Below are 17,419 nucleotides of genomic sequence, written 5' to 3' on the forward strand. Positions count from 1 at the left end.
GGGCTCTAAATACTTCCTGGATACAAGGGCAGCACGGTGGCACAGTGGTTAGCATTGCTGCCTCACGGCACCGAGCTCCCAGGTTCCATCCCGGCTCTGGGTCACTGTCCGTGTGGAGTTTGCACATTCTCCCCGTGTCTGTGTGGGTTTCGCCCCCACAACCCAAAGATGTGCCGGTTAGGTGGATTGGTCACACTAAAATTGCTCCTTAATTGGAAAAAATGACTTGGATACTCTCAATTTTTGAAAAAATGCTTCCTGGATATGCAAGTTAGAACTCTTTCAGAGAGTAATTTCAGATTAGTTTTTCCCTACTTTTTTTTATTTGATAGCTTCAGAATAGATTTGTCTTTTAGTTGCAACGTGTTCCAACGCGGTCCTGCATTAATCGGTTTCAATGTTCCCTTACAGCTGACCAAGACTACAACTCCTACAATTCAGTTAATTAACATATTAAATTAAATGCCAACAGTAAATTGACTCATTTCAATTTTCATTAGAATAAAGTACTCCATAAAAACATGAAATTATAGTAAACGCACCAAGGCCAAAACCTGAAGGTAAACATAAAACCAGTCTCGGAGTTAAGAGAATAATCTACAGATTACAGAATTCTGCTTATGTTACAAAGTTCTGTGAACAGATAACAAATTCAAAATAGATGAAAAGCACTCAAAACGTGAATAGGCTAAAGAAATAATAATTGTATGTCAGTGAATGCAAATATTTGTCAATACTACCTACACTTATCACAGGCAGCAGTTAATAATCAATTACCAAAGAGTCAAAATTATAAATGCACCGCTTATAACATAGTGTGCACCCTGGCTATTTTGGGCGGTACCTCATTAACTCACTGTACAGTGCTTACCAATGAGCAATTTCAGTTTTGCCTTGAGGCGACGTCAGCAAGCATCCACACTACAAGTGTCTTCCCCATGATTTCCTCTATGGTGACAAATGAGGAAATATTTTGTTGTTTTTCACAGGCAGTATTGAAATCAAGTGGAAGGGCAGTCCGACAGCAATTTGTAATTTAGTGACCAGTAGAGTTTGTAGGGTACAGAGCAGTGGCGGTTGGATTTACTGTCCACCGCTTACCTAGGGAAAATTTGTGATGAATGTAGGAGTTTCAGTAATATTGTATATGTATTTGGTACAGTAAGGGTTAAAAGCCTGGGGCTGTATGTGACTACTGAAGAAATGTTTTTAAATCCTGGTTTAAAAGACAGGCATGCTTTTTTGGCGACAGGGGTGCAATTAAAGCATCGGAGAAATGAAATTGTTATTCATTCCAACCATGAATATTGTTTAACTGAAGTTAGGATAATGGAATTTTGTTTATACAAAGAAGGTTCCCTGGATAGGAGATAATTAGAGACATTGGGCGCAATTTACCCCCCAAAAATGGTTTGTCCAATTTTGGGTGCATTTAGCGGGGTGTTCCTCGCCAGCTACAGCGCCGAGAAACATCTCACTATTCAACAGCACTTTGCCATTTTTTGGGGGCTTCGGGGAGTTTCTCTCAGCCAAGGTTGCACTCAAGGGGGATATCCTGCTAGCAAGAAAAGGCTCCTCGTAGATCAGGGTGCTATTTTGGCTAAAATCTCCCTTCCCGACCCCCTTTCAGCCTGGAGCGAAGTATCCTTTCCTCACGGTCCTAAATTAAATAAATTATTTATGTCCGGTATCCTCACAATTGTTGGGGTTTGGTCTGGGATCATAATAAATTATATTAATACTAATGAACTCACTAGAAGTTAGGTCATCTTGCCTGCTTGTTTAATCCCTGGTTGGTGCAGTGTTAGCTGATCTTAACCACCGTAATAGACAGTGACAGCATAGTCAGTGTCAGGGGGAAGGCAGTGGTGTAATTGTATTGTCACTGGATTCCAGAGATCCAGGGCAAGATCTGGGGACCCAGGTTTGAATCCCACAAATCTGGAATTAAAAGTCCAATGATGGTAATGAAATTAATGCCACAAAAAGCCATCTGGTTCACCAATGTCCTTGAGGGACAGAAACCTGCTGTCATCCCAGACTTGCTTCCATGTGACTCCAGACCCACGGCAAAATGGCTGACTCTTGAATGCTCTCTGAAATGGAAGACAATTAATTAGAGATGGGAAGTGCCCACATTCTGTGAATGAATATTTAAAAACCGCAATGGGTTTAGTGCCTTTGAGCTAGATGGAGATATATGCATGGCAAAAATCAGCTCTGCATGCTAATCCCGATCGTTATTCAGCATTTCCCCAATGGAACGAAAGTGTGAGCGGCACGGTGGTTGGAACTGCTGTCTCACAGCGCCAGGGACTTGGGTTTGATTCTGGCTTTGGGTGACTGCTGTGACTAGTTTGCAAGTTCTCCCAGGGTCTGAGTGGGTTTCCTCCAGATGGTTTGGTTTCCTTCCACAATCTAAAGATTTGCAGGTCAGGTGGATTGGCCTTGCTAAATTGCCCCTTGAAAGGTGTGCAGGTTAGGTGAATTGGCCATGGTCAATATGCAGCATTAAGGGGTTTGGGCGGGGGAATGCTCTTTCAGAGGGTTGGTGCAGACTCGTTAGGCTAAATGACCTCCTTCTGTACTTTAGGGATTCTATGGGATGTGTGTATATCTGGTTATAGACAGAATCATGCTTGCTCAGAAGAGGCAGGTTCTTAAAGGAAAGAGAAAAGAAGCAAAATAGTAAATTAAAGTAAGGAGCTTTATTTTTGAAATAGACACTGCAATTAGCAAAGGCAAAATAAGTCTGAATGCTGATTATTTACAAATATGATCATAAATAGGAACAGCAGTGAGCCAGTCAACACATTGGGCCTGATCTGCCATTCAATAAGTTCATCATTGATCTGATTGCGGCGTTAACTGCACTCTCCTGCCAGACTCCTTTGTAGATCAAAAATCTGTCTCAACTCAGCCCTGAATATATTCAATGATCCAACCTCGTCTGTTCTCTGTTCAGAGAACTTGAAAGACTAATGGATCTGAAAGAGAAGAGAAGAACTTTCTTCTCATCTGTTTTAAATGGAAAACTTCATTTTTAAATGAGAGTCCTTAATATCTACCCCATCAAGCCCCATCAGAATGTTTAATATGTTTCAATGAGATCATCTCTCATTCTTCTAAATGCCAATTAGTAAAGGCCAACCTTTCTTCATAAGACAATCGTTTCATCCCAGTAATCAACCTGGTGAATCTTCTCTGAAATGCTTCCCATGCAAATCAGATGACAAAAGTTGTACCCAAGATTCTAGTTGTGATGGCATCAATGACCTGCAGTTGCAACAAATTTCTCTCTCCATCCCTTTTGCAATGAGGGACATTTAATATGTCTTCCTAATCACTTGCTGTACCTGCATGTAAACGTCTTGTGATTCTGTATAAGGGCACCATATCCCACTGTACTTCTGCAATATCTCTCCATTTAAATAATATTCTGCATTTCTATTCTTCGTACCAAAGTGGACAACCTCACATTTTACCATATTAGTCTCCATCTGCCAAATGTTTGCCAACTCAGTTAACCTATCCCTTTGCACACTTTGTATCCTCCTCACAACGTGCTTACCTACCTACTTTTGTATTGTCAATAAATCTAGCTGGAACAGCTGGGGCAGCACGGTAGCCTTGTGGATAGCACAATTGCTTCACAGCTCCAGGGTCCCAGGTTCGATTCCGGCTTGGGTCACTGTCTGTGCGGAGTCTGCACATCCTCCCCGTGTGTGCGTGGGTTTCCTCCGGGTGCTCCGGTTTCCTCCCACAGTCTAAAGATGTGCAGGTTAGGTGGATTGGCCATGATAAATTGCCCTTAGTGTCCAAAATTGTCCTTAGTGTTGGGTGGGGTTACTGGGTTGTGGGGATGGGGCGGAGGTGTTGACCTTGGGTAGGGTGCTCTTTCCAAGAGCCGGTGCAGACTCGATGGGCCGAATGGCCTCCTTCTGCACTGTAAATTCTATGAAACAGTTGGTCCCTTCATCCAAGTCATAAATATATAGAGCAAATAATTGAGGGCCGATCATTGATCCTGGTGGCAGTCTATTAGTTATAATTTGCCAACCTGAAATTGACCCATTTTTTCCAACTCTGTGTTTCCTGTTAAGCCAATCTTGAATCCAAGCTAATAAATCACCTCCAAAACCATGAGCTCGGGCGCGATTCAATGACCCTGTTGCACCTAGCGTGAATCCGGTGCAATGGGTGAATTGCGGGAGAGCGCCAAATTGGGCTCTGCACCAGGCCGATTTCGAGTCAACCGACTCGCTCCACCCAGCGAGATCTCACTGGACGAGATCTCTATCTACATATTTAAATGAGCATAATGACTCATTGAAGCACCTGGAAACCAGATTCACCCGGCGCTGGGGACTCAATGGCTGAGCCAGTGAGACCTCACCAGAGTGCTGTTTAGTACTAGTCCACACAAATGTGGACCAGGAAAATGTCATCTCAGGATTATGGCATCAGGCCATTGGAAACCCCCGGGTGGTCGGGGACAAGGCAGGTTGGTATCCTGGCATTCCCCCTGGCACCTTGGCACTACCAGCCTGGCACCCCAGCAGTATCAATTCTCCTGATACTGCCAAGGTGGCATTGCCCGGGTGCCATGTTGGCACTGACAGTGTTGGGCTTGGGGGGGATGTGCCAATTGGAAGGAAGGTGAGGGAGCTATCCATAGGCCTCAACAAGGTTAGGGGTATGGGGAGCAGGGGTGGAGAGATCGGGGCTGCCGATCAAAATGGCAACCCAATCTGTGAACAGCCATTTCTGCTGACGAGCGAAATCTGTGCAGCCTCGGCTGGGAAAACTAAAAAAAAATGGCAAAGTGCCATTGAATAGCAGGGTGTTGAATAGCTGGTGCTGCACCCACCAAGAAACATCCCACTAAATGTGCCCAGCAGACTTTAACATTTGTCTGCTGAATCGCGCCCTTTATCTTGTGTAGTATTAATCCTTTGTGGTACCGTATTGAATTCCTTCTGAACACCTGAATAAACAACATCTTCTGGGGTCCTTTTATCCACCCCCTTGTTATGCCCACAAAAAAGGTCTCTGTCAAGCTGATTTTTCTTTCACAATACCATGATGATTCTGCTTGATTGTATTATTTCTCATTGTCCTGCGACTAGTTCCTCAAATAATGATTTCTAGCATATTCACAGTCACAGTTGTGGGACTAACTGGCTGACAGTTTTCTGCTCTCTGCCTCCTTGTTGATGTGCAACACCACAAATACTGACAACTCTTCAAATATGAATTTTGACCAATACCACTGATCTTTTAAGCTAATATACCATCGTCCAATAACCCAAAGCGGAATATGTTCCGGTTTTGTTTCCTTGAAACAGAAGTCAGACATGCTCAGCAGACCATTCAGTTACACTGCATAGAATAACAACACGTATCATCAAAATCTAATACTGCATTGATTAATGGGGAGATCACAGTTTAAACACTTTGTGCAGTATGAGGTACTCTAACTTGAAAATGACAGCAGATTCAATTAAGAATGATAAGCATGAGGCCAAGCCCAGGGCAGAAAATTATGAAGAAATGTGTACACAGCTAAACTCCTTATTACTGGAGAAAACAAGGACCTGATTTGAAATGCTGATTGCTTTATACAGTGCTTTATATGAGAAAAGAACAGCATTAAATTTATTCACGGATGGAGTATCTTCAATCCTCTGGGGTACAGAATTCTAAACATTCCTAACCCTTTGAGTGAAATTTATCCTCATGTCAGCTCCTTATCCTGAAACTGTGTCCATGTGCTCTAGATACCCCAGCCAGAATAAACAACCTTTCAGTATCTATGTTATCAAACCTCTTCAGCATCTTGTATATTCCAATAAGGTGATCTCCAATTCCAGAGATTATAGATCCAATTTGCTCAGCCACCCACTTCAGACAGCCCTCTCATCTTAGGAACCAATCTAGTGAACCTTCCCTGTCCAGCATCCAATGCAAGCTATCATTCATGAAATATGCAGACTACAATTGCTCACCGTATTCCAGATATGGTCTCATCACAGCCCTGTAAAATTGATGCAAGACTTGAGTCTTCCTGTGCTCTAACCCCTTCCAATAAAGGCCAACATGTAATTCGCCTTTAATGCATACAAGTGTGCACTTGTGTAGGACTAATAAGGCAAGGGAATATATGCTGAATGGCAGGACCCTGGGAAGCACCAAGGATCAAAGGGACCTTGGTGTGCATGTACACCGGTCCTTTATGGTGGCACAGCAGATGGAAAAAGTGACTAAGATGGCCTATGGTATACTTGACTTTATTAGCCGAGGCATAGAATTTAAGAGCAGGAAGGTCATGCTGGATGCGTATAAAATGTTGGTTAGGCCACAACTAGAGTATTGTTTGCAGAATCCACATTATAGGGGGGATGTGACAGCACTGGAAAGGGTGCAAAGAAAATTTATGAGGTTGTTGCCTGGGCTGGTGAGTTTTAGCTATGAAGAAAAATTGGATAGCCTGGGGTTGCTTTCCTAGGAGCAGAGGAGACTGAGCGGGGACATGATTGAGATGTATAAAATTATTAGAAGCATAGATAGAGAAGACAGGAAGAAACTTTTCCCCTTGCTGGAGGGATTAATGACCAAGGAGCACAGTTTTTTTAAAAATCTCATCTCGGTCTTAAGTGGCCGAACCCTTATTTATAAAGTGACCCCCAGTCTAAATTCTCCACAACAGGAAACATCCTCTCCACATCCACCTCGTCAAGAACCCTCAGCATCTTATGTTTCAATCAAATCGTCTCTTACTCTTCTAAATCCTAACAAGTACAAGCCTAACCTGTGCAACCTTTTCTCATAAGACAACCCATCCATTCCAGGTATTAGTACAGTAAACCTCCTTTGAACTGCTTCCAACAACATTTACATCCTTCCTTAAATGAGACCAGTATTATACGCAGCATGTCAAATGCAGTCTCAGCATTGTCCTGTATATTATGTCTTCCTCAGTTTACAATTCCCACCTATCTTTATATTGTCAGAAAACTTAGTCAGACTACTCTCTCATTGACTAAGTCATTAATATGAATTATAAATAGCTGAGGCCCCTGTAGCACCCCACAAGTCACAGCCTATCAGTTTGAAGATATGGGCCTTGATTTTCTGAGCCCATTCGTCGTAGGCCCAAATCCTGTTATGGCTTCTAACTCTCATGAGAGAACCATAATGGGATTTACGGTGGTGAGATCTCACTTTGAGATCTTCCCTAGCAATGACATAATCAGGTTCATGTTCGGTGATGGGTAATTGCGGGGGGTGGGGGGGGGAAAGAGTTGTGCCTGCATGGCAGTGGGGGGGGGGGGGGGGGTGCAACACTTAAAATGGACGGATGCCCTGGGAGTTGGGCCACCCTGGTGCTTGCGAGGTGTTTGGTTGAGGGGGTGGGGTGACCTGACCATTCAGTGGTTCTGTGGTGGGAGGTTTGCTCTCGGTGTTGGAGGACTGGGGGTGTTCCCTATGCCTGCTGGTCATCCCAATATCTGGAGCGGGTGAGGGGGGGGGGGGGTGGCTTTGAAATTGCAGGGCCATTTGATCTGGCTAGAAATGGCAGGTGTGAAACCACTGTTTTTCTTGCCTGATGCAGCATTCTGCACAACATTCGGAAAATTCCACCCATCCCGTTTATTCCTACTCTTTGCTTCCTGTCGGCTAACCAATCCTCCATCCTTGACAATATTGTGGGCGCGATTCTCTGGCCGCGCTGTGCTCAAGCGAGAGCACAGCGCGGCCGGAGAATCTCGGGAAAGCCTTCCAGCGAGCCTCTCGACAGCCTTGTCGCCTCGCGGGATTCACTGAAGACCCGCAAGATTTGGAATCAGAACCCCGCCCCAAATGAGCAGGACTGAATGACGCTCGCAAAATTAGGTCGTAAACCTACTTACGACCTACCTGCACGGGATCCACCGTCCCCCTCAGGGAGGCTGCAGCCTGGCGCTGATCAGTGCTGGTCAACACAAACGTGGACCAAGCGGAATTGCACCCAGGGGGGTCTCCCGGGGTATAGGAGACTCCTGGATGATCAGATAAGTGCAGGTTGGCTCCCTGGCCCTCCCCCTGGAACAGGGGCACCTTGCCACTGCCCAGTGTGCGCCTTGGCACTGCCAAGGTGCCCGATTAGCACTGATAAGCCAGCAGGAGCACTGCCTGTGCCAGGGTGGCTGTGCAAGGATGCCCGAGTGCCAGGGTGGCACTGCCGGTGTCAGGGGGCTAAGGAGGGCCATGCCCATGAAATGAGGCGGTAAGGGTGTTTGAAGGGTGGGGGAGTGCAGGGTAGGTAAGTAGGGCCTCCAGGAGGTTGGAGGGGTAATGGGTGGGGGTCCTAGCAGGGAGTGAGTGTTGGAAAGGGGGCTTGGGGACCGTCAAGAGGGGGGACTCCCAAGAACCCCATAATGTGGTGTCCTCACTTGGGGGGGGGTGGGGGTGTAGGGTAGTGTCATTGTGCGTGGGGGTGACATTGCCCATGGGTTGGAGGTGTGAGAGACCCATAAGCTCATTTAGAGATCGGGGCACCCTTTCAAAATGACGGCCCAATCTCAGAGTTCTGCTCCCCAGTGCTAAAGAAAAATCTAAGTGTTGGCTAAACCAGTGACAAACTTCCCCAGGGCCCACAAAAAGCGCCATTTAATGGCGGTGGAGAACTCGCCGGCAGGAAACTCCCTGAAAAACCCATCACAAATAACCTGGAAATGCTTTGGAGAATCGCCCCCGTTATCTCCAATTCCATGAGCCCTTAACTTGTGTATTAACCTTTTAATGGCACCTTATTGAAAGTCTTTTGGAAATCCGAGGATACAACAACTACTGGTTTCCATGGAGCGGCACAGTAGCACAGTGGCTAACACTGTTGCTTCACAGCTTCAGGGTCCCAGGTTGGGTCAGACCCGGCTTGGGTCTGTGCGGCATCTGCACATTCTCCCTGTGTCTGCGTGGGTTTACTCCGGGTGTTCCGGTTTTCTACCACAGTCCAAAGATGTGTGGATTAGGTGGATTGGCCATGCTTAGTGTCCAAAAAAAAAGGTTTGGTGGAGTTACTGGGTTACAGGGATAGGGTGGAATTGTGGGCTTAAGTGGGGTGCTCTTTTCAAGGACCAGTGCAGACTCGATGAGCCAAATGGCCTCGTTCTGTACTGTAAATTCTATGGTCCTATCTATTAGTGACATATCCTTAAAAATGCAAATACATTTGCCAATAGAAGCGAACATATTTAAAGTCAATTTTTTAGTCACTGACAGAAACAGTCACTTGCGTATACAATCGGAGCAAGTTACTTTTGAGAACTGACCTGCTCAATCTATTGGTTTATCCAATCCGTAGTTGTACTGAGGAATAAACCAGGGATTATGTTGAACTGTTTCACTCCCCATCTGATGTACAACTGTGTCTGAATGTGTTTTCTTTCAAGAATATCACCTGTCTTCATCTAACATAAAAATAATGAATGCTCTGCAGAGTCCACCTCGGTGGATCTTATTAAACAGATTTACTCCTCTGTATGCTGGCTTTTTGAGCCCGTTTTTTCTGGGAGCATTTTTGTCTCGAGTTCGCCAGCATTCCTTTTAGCTGTCAATGTTTCATTTTACCCTACAATGAGATAAACATATTTTAGTCTGCAGGGAGAAGAGAGAAAAGGTGGGCAAGGCACGAAAATGGAGTTAAGGTTATGATCAGATTAGCCATGATCTCATTGATTGGCAGAACAGGCTCGAAGGGCCAGTTGGTCCACTCCTGCTTCTATTTTTCATATCTTTGAGAAAGATTTTCCAATTGCTTGACTTCCTTTTGTGTTCCAAGGTAACACGATTTTCATCTTGTAAATTAAATACCCTTCATGTGTTTTTGATTGACAGCTTTCCAAGAATACAACCTACTTTTAAAACCCAAGTATTAAAAATAACTCCTTTTCAAATCCTGTGGAAAACAATTGACAAGGAACCCTAAATTGTGACAATGGTTTTTGGATAGATTAAAATAAAGCACATCCTTGGTTTTCAAATGAATTCAAGTTCATCTGTAGCTCCTCCACTGAGGTACGACAGAATATGTATGGGGTTATCAGAAAAAATACCTGTACCCTTACTTAGAATGGTTCCTTGTCACTATAAATATAGAACATAATGCATTTTAATACCTGTTCAGCATGCAGTATTCGGGGATTGGAGTGGGGAGAAATGCAACTGGATTCATACTGATCCCGATGCAGCTTTGACCTTATTAGAAATACAAATGAAATATAGTATCCATCTATGCAGAGGTGTTTTGCATTTTTTACTTCCTTAGGGATTGAAGTGTTCAATGAACTAGGGAGAGGAACAAATAACTCACTGAATTTTGGTTAGGCTGTTCGAGAAAATGAGTATGCATTATTGTAATTGTCTCCATAAAAGTTGAAGATAATATTGCTCTGCAACCATTTAATTAACACTTTAGTTGTTATTGTCTTAGTAAACAGCTGAATGCATCTTTTGCTAATCTTTTAGAAAGCAAAAAAGCACCCCATCACATTGCTAAATGATGTGTTAGGATTTCTAACCCAAAAAATACAGGGCCAGATTTTAATGTGTGAAACAAAAATGAAATCTTCTTGCATACCTTTCCATACCAGTCCAAGTTTCACAATGGGAAGTTACTTTACTTACTTATTGAGAAAATTAGTACTAAAATAAGCTATCTCTTTTGCAATTAAGGATGCAATTTTTAATCATTTTCATTGAGGTCCCTGGTCCTCTGAACACCACATATGGCAATGCTGTTACTGCAGTTCCACGGTGTGAGCTAAAATAAATCACATATTGAACAAGTTCGATTGCAGCATATAACAGCTTACTGGCATACTGAGGTGAATGAGTGTTTGCCAGATTGTAGTAAATGATGTTACAATGTCAGTAAGTAATGAATGATTTGATGCCATCTTGAGTATTCCAAAAGGGTTGCATATCTGAATGCTAATTCACTGGAGGTGATTTTTTGAAATACTAAAAGTCCTCGACTCAGCCAGCATTTCTGAACACATGTTGCCCCGAATTACCAGATTCTTTCAGAAGTGCAGAACACCAATGTATAATAATTTTTTTAAAAAGCTAATAACTCTCAGCAGTTCAGATAGACAGAAACAGGGTAAATATTGCAGTTTGATGGTAACTTCTGGGGCAGCACAGTAGCACAAGTGGGCAGCACGATAGCACAAGTGGATAGCACTGTGGCTTCACAGCGCCAGGGTACCAGGTTCGGTTCCCCGCTGGGTCACTGTCTGTGCGGAGTCTGCACGTTCTCCCCGTGTCTGCATGGGTTTCCTCCAGGTGCTACGGTTTCCTCCCACAGTCCAAAGACGTGCAGGTTAGGTGGATTGACCATGATAAATTTCCCTTAGTGACCAAAAAGGTGAGGAGGTGTTATTGGGTTACGGGGTTAGGGTGGAAGTGAGGGCTTAAGTGGGTCGGTGGAGACTCGATGGGCCGAATGGACTCCTTCTGCACTGTGTATTCCATGTTCTCCACAGATGCTGCCTGACCTGTTGAGAAATTCCAGCATTTTATTTTTTCATTCCAGATTTTGAAGATCCTCAGTATTTTGATTTTGTACACCAATATATATATGTATATAGGTTTTATTTCAAGAGTCAATGTGTTCACAGCTCACTATCTCCCTTCCATAGACTGGCTCAGTCCTCAATTTAAATTAAAGACTAAATTGATGACTATCTTATACTGAAGGCCTTTACTTTATTTCTTCTCTGTATTCTTTTAAAATCAGTTGTGCAGAAAGCATATTTTAAACTCTGCATATTTCTGCTACATCGAGTGTAAAATTAGGCAGGTATAAAATAGGCAACCAAAAGGTTAGGTTAAAATTGGGGGTTGCATTCACCAACTGAAGTTAAACCAAAGTGAAGTTAAAAAAAAAAACACTGGGGTTTTCTTCAGTTGGATACTGTGTGATAGCAGAAACCTGAGCTGGAGTGCTCCACAGCAAAGAGAGGGTGGGATATAGGCGAGAGGAAGGATCCAGTGTCAATGGTCCTTCCTTCCATTACTTACCTACATGGATCCAGAGTATCATTTAAAAAAAGGTATTAAACACCAACCATCACATGGACGTCATGTCTGAAAGTAAATCCGGCATTTTCAGGACTGAAGGGAGAATCAATCAGAGTTGCAGGACAGAGGAGTAATGTCTCACCAATAATGTGTACTGAATGATTTAATTCAGCAAGCAACATAACATTTGCAGGATGCAATATTAAAAACTATAAAATGCTAACACTTGAAAATATAATTTTAAAAATCAAAAGGTGTACATCATTGGAAACTTCTTTCATAAAATATGCAGGATGTGTCTGGTAGGACACAGCAGCAGAGACCCGGATTCAATTCCAGCCTTGGGTGACTGTCTGCGTGGAGTTTGCACTTTCTCCCCCTGTTTGCGTAGGTTTCCTCAGGATGCTCCGGCGACAGTCCAAAGTAGTGAAGGTTAGGTGGATTGGCCATGCTAAATTGCCCTTAGTTTCCAAAGATGTGTAGGTTAGGTGGGATTCTGGGGTTATACAGATAGGACGGGGGAGCAAGTCTAGGTTGTGTGCTCTTTCAGAGGGTCAGTGTAGAATTTATGGGCCGAATTACCTCCTTCTGCACTGTAGGAATTCTAGTTCTACATTATCTAATTATATTCTTAAACCAGAAAATGTTTCTCGGATTCTGTTCTTAAAAGGCAGTGGAAAGTTTAAGGTAAAGACTTATGATAATTATTCCCATAAGCTATGTGAAGAAAAAGCTATTAAAAAATGGTGTCACATATTCCGCCCCAAATAGCGAACTATCATAATGTAGCTGATCATGTTCAAGGCTGCCTGGTTAAGCAGCTCAGATGGATGTGGAGTTTTGAAAATTGCATTTTGCTCCTTAAGGCTACCATATACTAGCAGAGGGTGGCTAAAAGGAAAATAAAGGAATTCATGTTTAACAGCATGTACATTTCAGATTCAGAATGCTCCTTCCATCTGGAATAAATCACAAACTACAGATAGTTCCGACTGTCTTACACATTTAAAGAGATCAATGGATACTCAAACTACAAGTGTATGAATTCCGTGTTGATAAACAGCAAGGCAAGCTCAACCGAATGGTTTATCTTTCGTGACATCCTTTGCTGACAGTCGGTCCTACTAGTCATGAAGACAAGGTTGCCAAACATCTTAACTATACAAGTCTAAATGCAGTCTAAAGACATTGAAACTGGCCGACACCAAAGCAGCAAAAAACAAGATGGGGCATTGCAACTTTGGTACAATTAAAGCCAACAAATAATGAGCTCAGAAAATGCGATGGTCATGTTGAGAAACAACAACTGCCTGAGACATCCGGCTATTTGTTGTGGTCAACACAAAAGGATTAATGCTAACATGGTTTGCAAATCATCAAACAAAACATATCAGTTTTCACAGCACCGAAAACACCATTCGAAATCATTGAGTCAAATTTTGACATTGACGCTTTAGTTGCAGAACATGAGTTAAATGAGGCTACACTCAAGGTTAGATGGTAAGCCATTCATGAAATAAAACTTCCATCCACTCTACTTAAATTATGCTACAAAGTGAACTATTTTCAGTTGTTGACAAAATTTTTCGACTCATTGTATATGATGGAGTGCATTGTTAATTTAATACAAAAGTCAGAATATGTAATATGCTAGTGATGAAGTTGAATGTCATATTATGTTCAAGTTTATGTTTCTACTTTTGCAAGCAAACCAGTGAAACACAATGCCTCTTATTTACAAAGGGGAGGGATATAGTGTGCTGAAAATTGCAATGTGTATTTGTCCACTTAGGGCTACCAGACACATGTACCAGCAGAGGGAGTCTACAAGGAGAATAAAGGAATCCGTGTTGTAACAGACATACAGTTCTGAATCTGATTCCTCCTTGCTGAATCTTACATTGGTTTCTTAGAACTTTACAGCAGCTAAATTTACCACATCTTAGAGTATGTCTTTATTATAATAGATGTCACAAAGCTGACTGACTCCGGAGTTGATGTTTGTATGGGGAGAACATTCTTCTGGAAACTTGTGCATACTGCACAGCAAGATTTTCTCAAGTCAGGCAGCTCAAGAATAGTTACAAATGAAAATAAATGGAGATGCTTTAATCATGTCAACTTACCATTTGGCAGGAATAAAACGGTATTTAAAATGCTTTTTGACAAAACTAATCCCACCCTCCTGAATTTCATCACATCTGGTAATAGACATACCTTTGCTTGCGCTGTCTATGTGGCTAATTTCATCTGTGAATTTCAAGATATCTGGATACTTTTCTTCAGTAATCTCTGCTAAAAAGTGCATCAATGTTGCCTTCTGGTCGATTGACTTGGTGTCTTTAAGCTGCACAATAAAACACCAATAAGTTTAGAAAGTAATAGAGACTTTGTTGTTTTAGCATTTCATCTATTTTTCTTAATATTTGTGATTTGTTTTTGTGCATTTTATTTTCTCCCCTTTGTTGCCCGTGTCAACACATCAGTTTCAACAGAATGTTGGCAGACAATCTATTCATTGGCCCGCCATTGCAACTCTTCAGCATCTGTGTGACACAGCATGACATGACTCACTCTCTGATTTCATCTCCTGTGAAAAACACCAGAGGCTGCTCTGCATCACCTTCAAGTATAGCTGAGTTTGGATGCTGTCCACACATTGAAACTTGCAGTATGTCTCATCAGCTCAGAATCCCATGCCCTAATGCATTGAAGCACCCTTGTTTTGCTCCGTCCCACATCAAATCAACTGTTTTCAATTTACAGCCACTTACGATACATATTGTATCAAAAGAGCTACTAAACCTTTTAGCTTAACAATTATGCATGTTCAGTGTTCCAATTGATGATAATGAAAGGAATATTTAATTGTATTAATTTCCTCCTATTGCCTGGACCTGATGGGGTCCCAGTGGAATTCTGTAAGTTTGCAGATCAGTCAGTCCCATTGCTGGTAGGCATGTTTAATGACTTTCTATCCAGGGGATCCTTGCTGGCTACACTTTTGCAGGCTTCCACTTCGCTGCTGTTGAAAATTAATAACGGAGTGTGGGTCATACCAGCCTATCTCTCTGCTAAATGCAGATACCAAGATACTGGCGAAGGTAGTTGTGGGGATCAGACAAACTTTGTCAAGGGCCGGCAAAAAACAGCCAACATTCGGAGGCTCCTGAATGTGGTTCTCTCCACGTCTGGGGAGCCCATTCCGGGGGTGATTGTATCATAGAATCCCGGCAGTGCAGAAGGAAGCCATCTGGCCCATCGAGTCTGCACCGGTCTTCCAAAAGAGCACCCTACCCAGGTCCACCCACCCCCCACCCCGTCCTCTCCCCGTAACCTACCTGCACATCTCTGGACTCTAAGGGGCAATTTTAGCAAGGCCAATTAACCTAACCAAATCTTCACTGGAGTCGTGTGTTTGGAAGGTTGATGGGGTAAAAAGGAATAATGTGAGTTTGAATCATTTTCTGGGAACTGCATTGAAATCTTTCCAACCAGTGCAGAAGGAGGCAATTCAGCCCATCAATTCTGCATTGACCCTCTGAAAGACACCCCACCAAGGCCCACATCCCCACGCTATCCCATAACCCAGTAACCCCACCTAACCTTTTGGACACTAAGGAGAAATTTAGCATGGCCAATCCACCTAACCTGCACATCTTTGGACTGTGGGAGGAAACTCACGTAGACATGGGGAGAATATGCAAACTCCACACAGTCACCCCAGGCCGGAATCAAACACGGGTCCGTGGCGCTCTGCGGCAGCAGTGGCTAACCACTGTGCCACCATGTCGCCACCGTGACTTTAGATGCCGAGAAGGCATTCAACAGGGTGGAGTGGAGGTACTTGTTTGAAGTTTTGGAGAGGTCGGTCTTGAGCCAAAATTGATTTCATGGGTACGGTTGCTGTACAGGGCCTACTTGTTTGTGCCAATATCTTGAGTTTGGGGTATTTCCATTTGAAAACGGGAACTAGACAGGGGTGTCCGATGTTTCCTGCTTATTTGCGTTAGCAATTGAGATCTTAGCCATAGCATTGAGGGCTTTGGGTAAGTAAAAGGGTATAAAGAGGGCAGGGGTAGAGTGTCTATATGTGAATGCTCCGCTGCTTTACGTTATGGACGCCATCTCCACTATGGGTGATATAATGGAGCTATTGAGGAGCTTTGGCTCATTTTCGGGCTGCAAGCTGAATCTGGAAAAGAGTGAATATTTACCGGTTAACATCCCGGGAGGGGGAGTCAACTTGAGGGTGTTGTCTTTTCGCTTGGCCAACTCTAGCTTCAGATATCTGGGGATCCAGGTGGCCCATGATTGGCCCCGGTTGCATAAATTGAACTTTGCAAGTCTGGTGGTTAAGGTCGAGTCTAATTTGCAAAAGTGGAACAACCTTCCTCTGACCCTGGCAGGCAGAGTCCAGTAAATTAAAATGAATATTCTTCCAAAATTTTTGTTTCAATGTCTTCCTGACTTCCTCCTTACATCTTTTTTTTGAGAGGGTGAATAGGTTGATTTTGTCATTTATATGGGCGGGCAAGACTCAAGAGGATCGTAGGATAGTTCTTCAACAGAATAGACAGTCGGGGATCTAGCACTGCCAAATTTGCTTCATTATTATTGGGCAACCAAGGCTGAGGAGGTGCTGGGGTAGTGCAATGACCCAGGTTCCGTATGGGAACAGATAGAGGCCAGGTCGTGTAGGTGGCCTAGTCTGGGGCATTGGTGACAGCCTAGGTTCCGTTTTCTCCGGCTAGATATTCCTAGAACCTGGTGGTCATGCCTGCTTTGAGGATAAGACGACAATTCAGGCAGCATTTTAAACTTAGAGCTGTGTCGAAGTTGGCCCCCAACTGTGCCAATTTATTTGAACCATTGAGAATGGACGCTGCGTTCAGGATGTGAGAAGAGGCTGGAGAGATTTGTGGTTTTGTTTATAAAGGGACAGTTTGTAAGCTTGGAGGAGTTGCTGGTAAAGGTCCGGCAGGGGGGTGGGGTTACACTATCAGGTACCTTCAAATAAGTAATTTTCTGCGAGTGGCCTTCCCAACATTTTCTAAGAATACGCTGAAAGTGTCAGAAGAGGGTAGCACATCTGGAATTTATGGACGAATTGTGTCTGAGGACCCGGACTTGCCAGATAGAGTGTAGGCTGTCATGTGAGAGTACCTTCAAGAAATGGGTGCTTAAGAAATGTACCTTTAAGAAATGGGTGTTTATTGGTGATGTCAGAGTGTGGGTGGAGCTGGGCTGTCTGTCAGCTTTTTACTTTCGTTTTAAGCTGTTTGCTGCAGGGTGTGTTTTAGTTTCGTTTTCAGTGTTGGAACTGAAGCCAGACCAAGCAGGTGTACTGCTG

The 17,419-nt window shown here is 43.4% G+C and overlaps 1 protein-coding gene across 4 annotated transcripts in view; it reads right to left on the reverse strand.

Moving 5' to 3' along the window:
- diaph2 (diaphanous-related formin 2) overlaps positions 1-17,419 on the reverse strand; it is a 983,399-nt gene that overhangs the window by 374,951 nt on the left and 591,029 nt on the right. For all 4 annotated transcript variants that reach the window (XR_011946649.1, XM_072505206.1, XM_072505205.1 and 1 more), the window contains one exon: positions 14,284-14,413. Coding sequence is in view for 3 of the 4 variants with exons in the window: in XM_072505206.1 (XP_072361307.1) it covers positions 14,284-14,413 (130 nt within the window). In the remaining variant the exon portion in view is untranslated. The remainder of the gene's footprint in view (positions 1-14,283; positions 14,414-17,419) is intronic.

The sequence above is a fragment of the Scyliorhinus torazame genome, chromosome 5 (assembly GCF_047496885.1).
Source record: "Scyliorhinus torazame isolate Kashiwa2021f chromosome 5, sScyTor2.1, whole genome shotgun sequence".
NCBI lineage: Eukaryota > Metazoa > Chordata > Chondrichthyes > Carcharhiniformes > Scyliorhinidae > Scyliorhinus > Scyliorhinus torazame.